This window comes from Tachyglossus aculeatus, chromosome 23 (genome assembly GCF_015852505.1).
Source record: "Tachyglossus aculeatus isolate mTacAcu1 chromosome 23, mTacAcu1.pri, whole genome shotgun sequence".
NCBI lineage: Eukaryota > Metazoa > Chordata > Mammalia > Monotremata > Tachyglossidae > Tachyglossus > Tachyglossus aculeatus.
The window spans coordinates 35,348,009-35,362,345 of record NC_052088.1 but is presented as its reverse complement, the minus strand read 5'-3'; the positions used below and the strand labels follow the sequence as shown (position 1 = coordinate 35,362,345).

The window sequence follows — 14,337 nt, the reverse complement described above, 5'->3', positions numbered from 1 at the left end:
CTCTCGCTAATCGACCTCTCCGTGCTCACGTAGCTGAATTTTCTAAAACAAATTCAATGACTTGGGAAACATTTGCAAAACTAGGAGACGAACGCCGTCCAAATACAAATGTGCTTTTCCGCCAGGCGCTCTCACGATTTTGGGTTCTTCTGGAGGCCTGGTAAAAATCAAGGTCTTTAGCGAGCTTCATAAAAAAGAGGTTTTCGAGTAATAGGCAAACTGCTTTTTATTTTCCTCCCTGAATTGTTAGAGGGGACAGGAAAATCTTTGGATAACTTGTACCCTGAGGACAGGCCACAAATAAAGCGCTCCCCAATAAACTTGGCCTGTTTATCATGACTATTTGTTTAATCAAACAGTAATTACTAAGAAAAGCAATTTTAAAACAAGCACCAAGTCCTGAACTAAGACATATCCTTCTAATTACAGAGGATTTAATTGCCGGACAGTTAAATACACACAAAATGCAATATCAGTAAAAGAGATCGTGGCACTGGATGTTTCATGTGTTTTTTTAGAAGACCCTCAGCGGTTATCTTTTAGAAGCAAGTCGCTGCCCTTATGGGAAGCTTACATTCCAAGTTTCACTACTACAAAAGAAATCCTTTTCCACTAAAAATGTTCGGATTTTAGGAGCTGTGGGAGGGATGTGAAAATTAAAAATACGAAACCACACGGTTTCGTTTTCAATAAGCTGCATTTATGTTGCAGGTCTACTGAAAATTGCACAGCCAAAAGCTTGCTATTTTACCCGTATACTATTGAGAAATTTAAACAATTGGGAATTTAAATGACACTGAAAGCAACTGGAAGCGGTGACAATCAAGACCGTCTATTTAAGCATGTAAGGCAATAACCAAATAACCGTGCACCATTATTTCAATGCCGCTTGAGAAAATTTTGGAGAGCTATTCACGAGGTGTCTCAGGTGAAATAAAGGAATTTAGCTTGGGAGTATTCGCAAAAGTTTTGAAAATTATCTTTCGAATTCAAAGGTTAAATAAGATGGTTAAAAGTAACAAATAATGCAACTGTTAGCAACACACAAGGACCCAAGCCTAAAATCGAGAGAATTAAAAAGGCAAATGATTAAACATACATCTCTGTAACTTTGACATTTATAATTCTTTTCTTTTTAAAGTTATCTCCAATTTGAATACTCTCAGAAGCTAGGCGATAAAAGGACATCAAGATGTGGGGATTTGGTTTCACCAAACAAATGGGGAATAAACATGGGTGGAGGAGAAAAGAGACACAAAAACTGTTAAACCTCCAAGTAAAACACAAAAGCAAAGTCTCCACCATTTCCAAGTACCAGGAACCAAACACACAGCTACTTAAAAGCATGACTTGAATGGCTGCATGGAATTGGAGATACCGTACCTGTTGTACAGCAAAATACTTAACTCTGTCAATTCACATTTCCTTTAAAAGACTGGTTATTGCTGGTTTATTCTCTTCTTATAGAGGTCATTAGGTTTGAGAATGGAAAACACAAAAGATTTACATATATTAAGTGCAGAAACAAAGCAAAGACACGATTTTTAATAATGGCAAGGAGACTATTGACAAGAGTTCACATAACATGGGGGGAAAAATGGAGATTTTAAGAACATGTGGACATCTAACCATCCGCATGTTTATGTGTGTGTGTGGAAAACAGGTGCGTAAGTTGATTTTACTTCATTCTTTACAAATTTGTCTTAGTATCAGTCACACACTGAAACACAGCAAAAGTCCTTGCCATAAATGGAAGGATGGTGGCTATATCATATTTTACTATTTGAGAAAGAGGATGGAAGGATAAAGCTATTAAACATAAGCCTCGCTATACAAAAAGGAGAAAATCAACTTCCTTTGCCAGTGAAACAGGTGGCTGACTTTCACATAGGCTGTTAATATCGCCGCAATCTACTAAACTCCAAAGTAACTGCGGTAAATTAATTTTAATTCAGCTGGAGACTCCGGTTTACTTTTTAGAAGCAACCGACGTTATTGACTGAGCACTTACTGTGAGCACAGCACCATACTAAGCACTTAAGAGAGTACTACACAAGGAAGGAGAAGAGGGGAAAAAAATGAACAAATAAATAACTTTTGGGTGATTCTGCATTTTAAAGTCAGGAACAGCACTGATCAAGGCCAGAAATAACATCTGGTATTGGAACAGTTGCTAACTATGCCCATTTGCTATAAACCTGGATTTCATGCCATTTCAAATTTGGCGTCTCTCTTAGGAAGATGATGCCTTGGAATGTGGAAGAAACCCTAATTTTCTCATCTACAATTTAAATTAGTACAGATTCACACCAGTGATTAGGCATGACTATATGATCTACCTCATGAAGATGGGGATTAGGCATTGTTTCACTTGTGTGCTTACTTTTTTTAAAAAAAACTTATTTTCACTAAGTTTGTTTACAACTCATTTATGGACCGTTATCAAAACATGCTCGCTTTTAATTTGGAACCATTCTTTAACATCTGGGTGTGGGGACTTTTGGGATCCTTGCAATTCAAATATGAACAGTCAAAGCAATAAACAGCTTCCTTTCACTCCCCACTTCCCAAAAGCAACTTTCTTTGCCCTCTAATCTCATTCTAGAAATCCCTACCACTTTTTTTTTTTAAAAAGGTACTTGTTAAGTGTTTCCTCTGTGCCAGGCACTGTACTAAGTGCTCTGGTAGGGCCACGCTAATCAGGCTTGACACAATCCAGGTACCTGAGGCACATAGAAGTGAAGTGACTAGCTCAAGGTCACACAGCACACAAGTGGAGGAGCTGGGATTAGAACCCAGTTCCCTCTGACTCCCACGCCCGTGCTCTAATCGTTAGGCCACACAGCTTCACTTTCAACTCTTGTCTGAATCCTGGCTAATTTATTACCACTTAGAATTTCCATCATAAGTTGGGCAAGGAGTGAAGGTCAGACTCCATTGAGAATTCTCAATTTTAGTGTCAAAAAATCTGTGAACTTTTCTACCCGCCAGTGGGAAAGGGCTGAAATAAATGATTTTACTGAAATTTGGGGATTTCAATGTCCATTTCATCACTGTCTATTAACATAGGTTATAAAGATGAAAGGGGTTTTACCTGAAAGCTAATACCCTTATTTTCCCAACCTCATTTTTTTAGATTTGATTCCTTCATACACGTCACCCAAATTGCCACCTTTCAAAAGTCAATTTCGTAGTTTAAAACAGGAGCTAAGAGTGATGAAAACAAGTGTACGCAATTTTTCCATCCACAAGATATTACAGTCTGAACATACTTTTCATGTCAAATTCCAAAGTTTACATCTGCTCAGCTCAGTTGTTTTCTTACCCAAAATAAATTCAACTCCTCGGGAACTTGTGATCTTTTGGCAAAATCATGAATAAGTTCTAGTTCCGGATGGAACCACAACAAAGCCGCATGGTCTAGTGGTAAGAATCAGATGGATAGGGATCCTAATCCCAGCTTTGCCACCTCTCTGCTATGTGTCCTTGGGCAAGTCATTTAACTTCCCCGTGTCTCGGTCACCTCCACTGTAAAATGGGGATTAAGACGGTGAGCCCCAATCTGATTATCTTGTATCTAACCCAGCGCTTAGTACAGTGCCTGGCACATAGTAAGCACTTTACAAACCCCATAAAAATGAATAAATGAATTACTGGCTTCGAATGATTTCTATCCATAACCCAAAAGTCCAATTCTTAAAGTTGGGCTATTGCATATGTGTTCGAACCTGGGAGTTCAAGTGAAACCCAAGGAAACATACGGACTGAAACAAAGAAGTCTTCTGTGCCTGACACATAGTAAGCACTCAACGAAAACCATAATTATTACTATTATTGTTATTCTGTGAAACTTGAAAATTATATCATGTTGGATCCACTCTGGAGCTAATCATTAGTCAAACATTTCCACAGCACTTCTGTACGTAGCCGTAATCGACTTATTAATATTAATGTCTGTTTCCCCTCTAGACTGAAACTTCCTTATGGACCAGGAACGTATTTAACAACTCTGTTCTACTGTACTCTCCTAAGCACTTAGTACAGTGCTCTCCTTAATAAATACGGCTGAATGAATTGACGTGCAGATTCTTTAGACTGTAAGCTCCTGGTGGGCAAGGGATGTGTCTACCAACACTTCTTGAATTGTACTCTTCCAAGCACTTAGATCAGTGCTCTGCACACAGTATGCACGCACTGATAGCTTGATCCTAGATGCCCTGACTGATCCTGAAATAGTGTAAAAGGATGGAGTTGGTAGGAATTCATTTTACCGGCCAACTCCATCAGATTGCTAGATGTTACATAGGCCTGTTACCTCTTTTTCTTCCGTCTCAACTGAAAATTTTAAAAAATTAGGTACCCTGTGAACGCAGTACCCTGGGCACTGGGGAACTTATGAATCAAAACACATAAATCTAAGTGGATTTTTTGAATTTTCAATTCCACAGTGCCCTCAATTTGATGAACACATATTGATCAATTTTCAGATTTATGCAAGTGATGCTTCGACAATGTAATAAAATGTGCCTGAAGGAAAATGAAATCTTTTTTTTAATCATTTGGGATATTTTTCAGAAGGCCAATCTAGATTTGGTACTCAACTGTAACTATGCTTCCAATAATATTTGAAAAGCTACTTTCAATTTCCCATTCTACATAAAGTTCTATTATCTTAAATTTTTCTTAGCAAATAGTTGTTGACTTTGTTAAACATTTTTACAACCACTATTTTCCAAGAAAACACATAAAGGACCAAGCTATACACAACGTTTTAGAGCATACTTATAATAATGCCTTAACTTCAAGTTTTTTCTAATCATACGATTAACTATGACTTCCCTCTAATTTTTCACAGTCTGGATTCTTTGTAAGAGAAATTACATTATGGCATTTGTTATTATGTGACAAGTATTGTCCTAAGCACTGGGGTAGATACAAGTTAATCAGGTCGGCTGGATGTAGAGGAAGTAAGACAAATTTTTACAAAATCTGCTCAGTCTTTGATTTCTGTGATCTTACTTTTGACAGGATTCTAGAAGGCGCAGTCCATTTGCCAACTGAAGACAAATATTCAGATTGAGGACAAATGTACACTAATTATTTCGTAGTGCTGTCCACCATTTCCTACTCCCTGGAATTTTTACATTTCAAGTAATAAGCTTCAGAAAAAACCGTGAGGCGGGGGGCGGAAGGAAGATTATTTTCAGTACCTATGATATTTTGTTCCTACCCCTATTAAACTTTATGGCATGGCCTTGGCTAGGTTCGCCATCTGGGCAATCAGCCCTGGATAAGATTTTTAAAACGGTCAAGAATGGTAATTTAGGGTTCCCCAGGAGGATGAAGCACCAAAACGCGAATGGTGGGGTTCCAAATCCCAAAACATGTATTTGTGCCAACATCCCTGCATTGTCACATGTATCTATGAGCAGAGTCAAGTGGATAGAGTCCAGGCCTCGGAGTCAGAAGGCCCTGAGTTCTAATCCCGGCTCTGCCACTTGTCTGCTGTGTGACCCTGGGCAAGTCACTTCACTTCTCTGGGCCGCAGTTACCTCATCTGAAAAATGGGGACTGAGACTGTGAGACCCACGTGGGACGGGGACTGTGTCCAACCCGATTTGCTTATACCCACCCCAGTGCTTAATATAGCGCCTGGCACGTAGTGAGCCCTTAACAAATACCACTGTTCAGCACTTAGAGCAGTGCCTAGCTCACAGTACGCACTTAAGACCATTATTATTATTATTATTATTATGACGGTTTTTGTTAAACGCTTACTATGTGTCATGCACTATTCCAAGCGCTAGGCTAGAGACAAGCTCTTAAGGTTGAACACAGTCCCTGTCCTGCATGGGACTTACAGCATTAATCCCCATTATACAGATGAGATAACTGAGGCACAGAGAGGTTAAGTGACTTGCCCAAGGTCACCCAGCTGACATCTGGCAGAGCCCGAATTAGAACCCATGTCCTAGGTCTGTGCTCTCTCCAATCAATCACATTTATTGAGCGCTTATTGTGTGCAGAATACTGTACTAGGTCCTTGGGAAAGTCCAATATAACAGACTGGGTTTTAATTTAATAATCATCATTTTTTTAAATCATTGGGCGTGGTGTCAAAACTTAGAGGGTGCAGTAGCCTTGTGAAATTTTAGGACACCCAATTTTTTTTTTTTTTAATGGTATTTAAGTGCTTACTCTGTGCCAGACACTGTACTAAGTACTGGGGTAAATACAAGCTAATCAGGTTAGATGTAGTCCATTGTCCCACAAGAGGCACGGTTGTCCCCATTTTACAGATGAGGGAACGGAGGCAAAGAGAAGTGAAGTGACTTGCCCTAGGTCACACAGCAGACCAGCTGCAGAGCTGGAATTAGGACCCAGGTCCTTCTGACTTCCAGGTTCGTGTGCTACCCATTAGGCCACACAATTCTTCCATATTGAATGAATTTCTTATGCATATTGGAATTAGGGAACCTTCTCCTGACAAAGTACATCTACCTGGGCACGACATCACGCCTCTGAAGGGACTGTTGTGTGCTTCTGAACGACATTTAGACATTCTTTTAGACTGTGAGCCCACTGTTGGGTAGGGGCTGTCTCTATATGTTGCCAATTTGTACTTCCCAAGCGCTTAGTACAGTGCTCTGCACATAGTAAGCGCTCAATAAATACGATTGATGATGATGATGATGACATCAGTTGAGGCACGTGAACCAGAAACGTGAACTTTCCGTGACTTCCATTGGGCAGACTGCTGAGCATTGGGAATATTTAATAAATCGACTGAAGTTAATTCTGAAAGAAATGAGCCTGCTCTGAGATCTTGGGCAAGTCACTTAACTTCTCTTTGCCTTAGTTTCCCAGTGCCACTTTTTCCTCCTACTTAAGACTGTGAGCTCCATGTAGGGTACGGACTGCATCTGACCTATTATCTTGGTTCTACAACAGTGCTTGACACATAGTAAGCACTTATATACCATAATAATAAAAAATAATAATAATGATAATGATGATAATGTACACTTTGAGTGCAGTCTGTCAGTTTTAGCGACTTCAGGTACTTTTCACGTCTAAACAAAAGAAGATTCTAGGGCAATAGGTGGTGGAATAGTGAAGAAAAAATGGCACTTATATACCATAATAATAATAAACAATAATAACTGTGATGATGATAATGTACACTTAGAGTACGGTCCGTCAGTTTTACCGACTTCAGGTGCTTTTCACATCTAAACGAAAGAAGATTCTAGGGCAATAGGTGGTGGAACAGTGAAGAAAAAAAATGAACTTACTCTTCAAACAGACACTTAAAAAAGCAAGCAAAAAGACGCTTCGGCTATGATGCTTTCCCACCGGAAGTCTTGGACACACGTTTGCACAATTTTGTGGGTAAAAAAAAAAAAAAAAGGGTTGCCAGAATTTTAACCTGCTACTGATTAATAGAAAAATGTTGTGCATTTATTTAGAGTTGTCATCTCCACTCTCATGCAAAGGCAGAAATGAAGTGGAGAGGAGCAAGGACTCCGGGTGGCATTTTAAAACCGAATGGCTCAGAAAGAGGAAAGGCTAGTCACACTTTAAGACACAATTGGCAAATCTTTCGATTTAATTCAATAGTCGAGGAAGTGGGAAGTTCCAAAATAGAATTACGTGTAACCAAAATAAGAGAACTCCTACTTGCAATACAACCACAGAGTAAACTCTTCAACAAACTTGGGGCCCTTCGTCATTCTCAATTTCTCATTTAATACGTGTGTGTGTGTGTGTGTGTGTGTGTGTGTGAGTGTGTGTGTGTGCGCGAGACTAGAGCTTTCATGTACAAATCATCTCTTTGCATCTCGTTGCATTTTTTATGAGCAAGCAATCTGAAAATGCGCAGTTGTCCGGTCTTCTTCTCAGAGCCCGGAATGCCAAACTGAATGCTCATTGTGGAGCAATAACCCCGAAGGCGGAATCCCAGCCGTGGGTAGTAGAAAACTCTTACCAATTTTTCATCCACCGTGATGAGTTGCGTGTCTCCTACTTGATCTTCTGCCAGCAGCCATGTGGAAGTGGTCAGCGACCTGCCGGGCGAGACTTCGAGTGAAAAAATGATTCATGCCACGAGAAAAGAGAGGCAGACAGATCTTACATAAACAAGTTACTTTAACAATATCCGTCTTGTAAAAAAATTGGAGCGAGGGGGAGATGGAGGCACAAAACCCCTCTTTCTCCCCCAATTAGTTCTGTCTGCTGCGTTTCTGGCACCCTCTCGCTCAGCCGTTCACAACAGGCTGCACTTTATGTTGGCCTCCGGGCCGCCGTTCACAGAGGGACGGCTGGTGGCACGGACCGGACGGCTCTGTGTCAATGGACAGTAGCCGGTCTGTCACGAACGGGCGGAAAATACAAAGCCGCGGCAACCCTTTGGGAACTCTGATCCCTAAATTATGGCGTCAGTGGGAAAGAATCCCTAGTATAGTCTTCGTGGGGCAAACCTCTGTCGGGGGACTTGGTGACGGGATGGGCAGGGGGACAAAATGGCTTCGTTGGGAGGAATTCCAAAACGAAGATGGACCAGGTCTGGTTACGCCTTAATCCACCTAAATTACGGTAGTGACGTTTAAGGATTCCGATCACCTCCGCGTGTCTAAAATGAGTTGAACTACCATTTGGGTATTAAGGAAAACAGGCTAAATCAATCCACCTGTTGTACCCATTGAGTGTTTACTGTGTGAAGCACTGCACTAAGAGCTTGGAAGTGTACAACGGAACAACAGGACAGAGCTGGTAGACACGTTCCTCGCCCACAATGAGCTTACCATCTACGTCTAGAGGGATGTATATGTTTTTGATACAACGAGAGGCATAGTATTTCATACACAGAGTCACCAATATGAGCAAGGTGTAACACGTAGTCTCATAAACCTTAGCAGTAGTAATGGTATTTATTAAGCACTTCTTGTATGGGAAGCACTGTACTAAGAACTGGGAAAGAATACATGGGTGAGAATCAGGCATAGTCCCTCGTCCCTAGCGGGGTTTACAAGCTCTTTTATATTTAAGCTTTAAGTTTGCCTTCTTCAAAAGGGAGATACGTTGAGCAGATTTACTTCAAAGATCAACTCTAAACTGTGCAAAGGTGTTATACTGTACTCTCCCAAGCGCTTAGTACAGTGCTCCGCATGCAGTAAGCACTCAATAAATACGACTGGATGAATAAACTATGTGGATTTGTAATTTTTTCAGCGTGGGAAGCAGTGTGGCCTAGTGGGTACCGAGAGGCGGTTGTCTGCTCTGTGACCTTGGGCAAGTCACTTCACTTCTCCGTGCCTCAGTTACCTCATCCATAAAATGGGGATTAAGTTCCCCTCCCTCCGACAGACTATACACCCCATGTGGCATTGGGACTGTGTCTAACCGGATTACCTTGCGTCTACCCCAGAGCCTAGATTGGTAAGCGTTTAACAAATACTGTAATAATAATTACAGCAGTAGTGGATTATTATTATTATTAACATTACTGATTATTTTAAAGTCAGCAAAGCTTTGAAGCTATGCCATGGATTGAGAAGTTCACTTTTCCAGAAACAAACACATTCTGGTATGCAACGAACAGCTCACAGATCAAACCTAATACTGAGTGGGCACATTAGTATGTTTTACTTTTTAAATGTTATTTTACAAATTCAAGCCATGGATCAGTATCAATTAGCAGGAACTCATCAACCTCTGGGAATCAATCCCCTCTCCGTCACATACTTCAGTCTGCTGCCTGGATCATTTTCCTAAATGATTTAGAGTGAGTGAATGAATGAATGAATGAATGAATGAATGAATGAAACAAACCTCATTTCTCATACATGTTCGCACTCTGCAAAAACCTTCAATAACTGGCTATTGCTCTCCAAATCAATAATAATAATAAAGTTCTCCCCATCTTCACAGTCTACCCCAGAGCTTAGAACATTTCTAATAAATAGAAAGTACATAAAAACAATAAAAAGGGCGTCCTTGAGGGAGTTTTCTACATTTACTAACTTGGCTTCCTCTCTTCTAGCTCTCTCCTTGACCTGGCTCCTGCCCCCCATCACTCCTCTTTAAAGTCAGCAGCAATCTCCTCCTTGGCAAATCCAATGGTCACTACTCTATTCTATTCCTCCCTAACTGTTCAGCTGCCTCCGTCTCCAGGAAATATTACCTAGCCTCTGCTTGACCGAAGCGATCCTCTCCTGGTTCTCCTTCTACCACCCTGACAGCTTCTTTTGAGTCACTTTTACAGGCACTTCGTCTGTCTCATCTTCTAACTGTAGGCGTCTTTCAAGGCTCAGTTCTGAGTCCCCTTCCATTCTCCATCAACACCCACTCTCACGGCTTCAACTACCGGCTCAATGCAGAAGATTCCCAAATCTACAACTCCATTCCTGACCTCTCTCCTTCTCTACAATCTTGCATCTCCTCTTGCCTCCGTAACATCTCTACGGTGTTCTGCACACAGTAAGCACTCAGTACATACCACTGATTGATTCCTCAGTTCACTGAAAGCTCCCTGGGGGCAGATATCATGTCTAATGAGTCTGCTGTATTGTACTCTTCCGAGTACTGCACCCAGTAAGTTCTCAGTGAATACCACTGATAGATTGATTGATCTTAACCCGATTTTAAATACGGGAGAAGTCAGGCCTCTCATGTATTTCCTGGAGCTGCCCTGTGGGAACTGCAATTTAGCTGAAGACCAAGAGATACTCCTGTTTCAGCCAGAACATTAGGGGAAAACGGAAGGAAAGAAAAGCCTTTCTTTTCCTTCCCACTTTCAACGGGGTCAGTGCTGTGCTCCCTTGCAGATACAATGAGACATTCAAGATTATTATTATCATTGTTACTATTATTAAGCCCTTACTATTTGCCATGCACTGTACACTAAGCGTTGGGGTAGATGCAAGATCATCAGGTTTCACATGGGTCTAACAGTCTAAGTAGGAAGGAGAATAAGCGCTTAGTACAGTGTTCTGCACACCGTAAGTGCTCAATAAATATGACAATGAACAGGAATTGCATCTCCATTTAGCAAATGAGGGAATTGAGGCCCAGAGAGGTGAAATGACTTGCCCAGGGTCACAAAGCAGGTCATCGGCACAGCCCGGATTAGAACCCAGATCCTCGGACCCCCCCAGCCTGGGCTCTTTCTACAAATTCATTGTCTAAAGAGAGCCACTGATCTCACCGAGGTAAAGACTGCTAGTGTTTCATATTACACAAGGTCTTTCTGATTCTTTAAGAAATCTTTGCAAAATGAACAGACGCACCCTCTGACTTTCAGAGATGAAAATATGAGGTGATAGAGGGAAAGATCTTCCCCCTTGCCCAACTGGTAATCCTTAATGATGTCCCGACCCCTAATAATTTCAGAGAATACAAAACAAACCCGGTATTATTCCTTTTTGGCTGAGGGAACAAAATGACTTGACAGGAAGAGACTACCAAGGCTCTAGGTCGAGGATAGTATAAAGCAAAAGTTAAATTGAGAAAATCCGGGTTTTCAGAGGAACGGCCAGATATCATCCATTATGCTTCTAATCTACATCTTTATTGAGCCGGAGAGTATGTTAAGAAAACCAGGGCTGTGTAAGAATCCTTTTCAAACTTTCTCTTAAATTAATGCTGAAAAGTAGAGAAGTTGCAGCACTGTTTATTTTACAGTGATTACACTAAGATAACATCTTCATTATTTCCACATGCTCATTTCTTAATCTTGCAGTGTTGTGACAATTTACTGCCCAGTGAAACTGGATCATGAATTTTACCCTGAATTTCTCGGAGCCCACTGGCAAGAATATTATCACCTCCAATAATTTCAGTACTTTCTGGGTTCCTAATTCCTACTCTTTTATAGTCACATTCTGAGACTTGTATTTTCATTGAGACCGTCTATTTTATGTTCAGGAAAACACACACTAGGCTAGATATATTATAATCACTAATATATTATTCACTTATATATATATTATAATCACTAAAACCTCATTGAAGGTACACCTCCTCTGAGGCCTTCCAAGACTAACCCTCCTTTCCTCTTTCCCACTCCCTTCTGCGCCATCCTGACTTCCTCCCTTTATTCTCCTTCACCACAACATTTATGTACATATCTGTAATTTATTTATATTAAAGTCTGTCTTCCCATCTAGACTATATGCTCGTTGTGGGCAGGGAATGTGTCTGTTACACTGCTCTACTGTACTCTAGAAAGTCGTTCTCCACTTGTCTTCCTGCTCTTTAAAAGCCGCTCCACAAGCAGAAACTCCTAATTTTTGTTAAGTGCTGTGTCAAGCACTGTTCTAAGCACTAAGGCAGATACATGTTAGGTTGGACACAGTCCCTGTCCCACATGGGGCTCATAGTTATGTAGGAGGGAGAACAGGTGTTGAATCCCCGTTTTACAGAGCAGCCTGGCCTAACGGAAAGATCACAGACATAGGACTAAGAGGACCGGGGCTCTAATCCCAGCTCTGCCACATGTCGGCTATGAGACTTCGGGCATGTCATTTAACTTCTCTGTGCCTCAATCCCTTCATCTTTAAAATGAGGATTAAAACACACTCCCTCCTACTTAGAATGTGAGCCCCGTGCGGGACAGGGACTGTATCCAACCCCATACCTTACATCTACCCCAGTGCTTAGAATAGTGCTTGGCATATAAGTGCTTAACAGACCCCATGACTATTTTACAGATGAGGTAACTGAGGCCCAGAGAAGTTGTGTAACCTATCCAAACCCCTTGAGCAAGTTGTCTACACTGTCTGTCTCAAGTTCCTCTCCTCCAATTCTCTCCTACCCCCCCCTCCCATTTGGCTTCTGTCCTCCTCACTCCACAGATATCGCCATCGCAAAGGTCACGAAAGATCTCCTTCTTGCCAAATCCAAAGGTCTCTACTCCATCCTAATCCTCCTCAACCTCTCATCTGCCTTCGACACTGTGGACCACCCCTTTCTCCTGGAAATATTATCCACCCTCTGTTTCACTGACACTGTCCTCTCCTGGTTCTCCCCTCCTACTTCTCTGGCCGTTCCTTCTCAGTCTCTTTCGTGGGCTCCTCTTCAGCCACCCATCCTCTAACTGTGAGGGTCCCTCAAGGCCCAGTTTTGGGTCCCCTTCTATTCTTCATCTACACCCACTCCCTTGGAGAACTCATTCACTTCCATGGCTTCAACTATGGGTTCTATGATTCTGATCAAATAGAAAGTCTGTTCCCGCAGCAAAGGATTTATAGCACAACACATTTGTGTGGGAACTTGGTTTTGTTCTTTAAAAAGTCCAACTAGAATGATAGCCCAAATTCAAATTTGAATCTTGCTCTTATATTTAAAAATATAAAAAAAAAATAATTGTGAAAAAGTCCAAAAAAGGTTCCCTTTTTAGAAAGGGATACCAGAAAACACCCCAGTGAAAGTTTACTGTCTGGCTGTGCTGATGAGAATGACCTTATAACAGTGATTTGTTTCACCATCGTATGTTCATCCTTCTAGACTGCGAGCCCGCTGTTGGGTAGGGACCGTCTCTATATGTTGCAAACTTGTGCTTCCCAAGAGCTTAGTACATTGCTCTGCACACAGTAAGCGCTCAATAAATACGACTGAATGAATGAACTACCAACTCTATGCAAATGATTCCCAAATCTACGTCTCCAGACCTCCTTTCTCTCCCTCTCTGCAGACTCACACTTCCTTCTACCTTCAAGACATCTTTTCTTGGACGGTCATGCCGTTAGCTGCAACTTATCATATCCAAGGTATAACTTCCGATCTTCCCACCCAAACCTTGTTCTCCCCAATTTTTCCAACGCTGTAGACACCATCACCATCCTTCCCGTATCTCAAGCCCATAACCCTGGTGTTACCTTTGACTCTACTCTGTCATTCAACCCTTCACTAAATCCTGTCAGTTCCACCATCACAATATTGCTAAAACGGGTCCATTCCTCTCCAGCCAAATTGCTACCACGTATATCCAATCACTAATTCTATACCATCCGGATTACTGTATCAGCCTCCTTGCTGACCTCCCTGCCTCTTATCTAATAATAATAATGATGGCATTTGTTGAGCGCTTACTATGTGCAGAGCACTGTTCTAAGCGCTGGGGGGGGGGGGAACACAAGGCGATCAAGTTGTCCCACGTGGGGCTCACAGTCTTAATCCCCATTTTCCAGATAAGGTAACTGAGGCTCAGAGAAGTGAAGTGACTTGCGCAAGGTCACGCAGCAGACATGTGGCAGGGCTGGGATTCAAACCCATGACCTCTGACTCCAAAGCCCAGGCTCTTTCCACTGAGCCACGCTGCATCTCTCCCCATTCCAG

The 14,337-nt window shown here is 41.6% G+C and overlaps 1 protein-coding gene across 1 annotated transcript in view; it reads right to left on the bottom strand.

Annotated features, from left to right (window-relative positions):
- NDUFS4 (NADH:ubiquinone oxidoreductase subunit S4) overlaps positions 1-14,337 on the bottom strand; it is a 66,276-nt gene that overhangs the window by 26,351 nt on the left and 25,588 nt on the right. Inside the window, exon 2 of the mRNA XM_038765946.1 lies at positions 7,988-8,066. Coding sequence (XP_038621874.1) covers positions 7,988-8,066 — 79 coding nt within the window. The remainder of the gene's footprint in view (positions 1-7,987; positions 8,067-14,337) is intronic.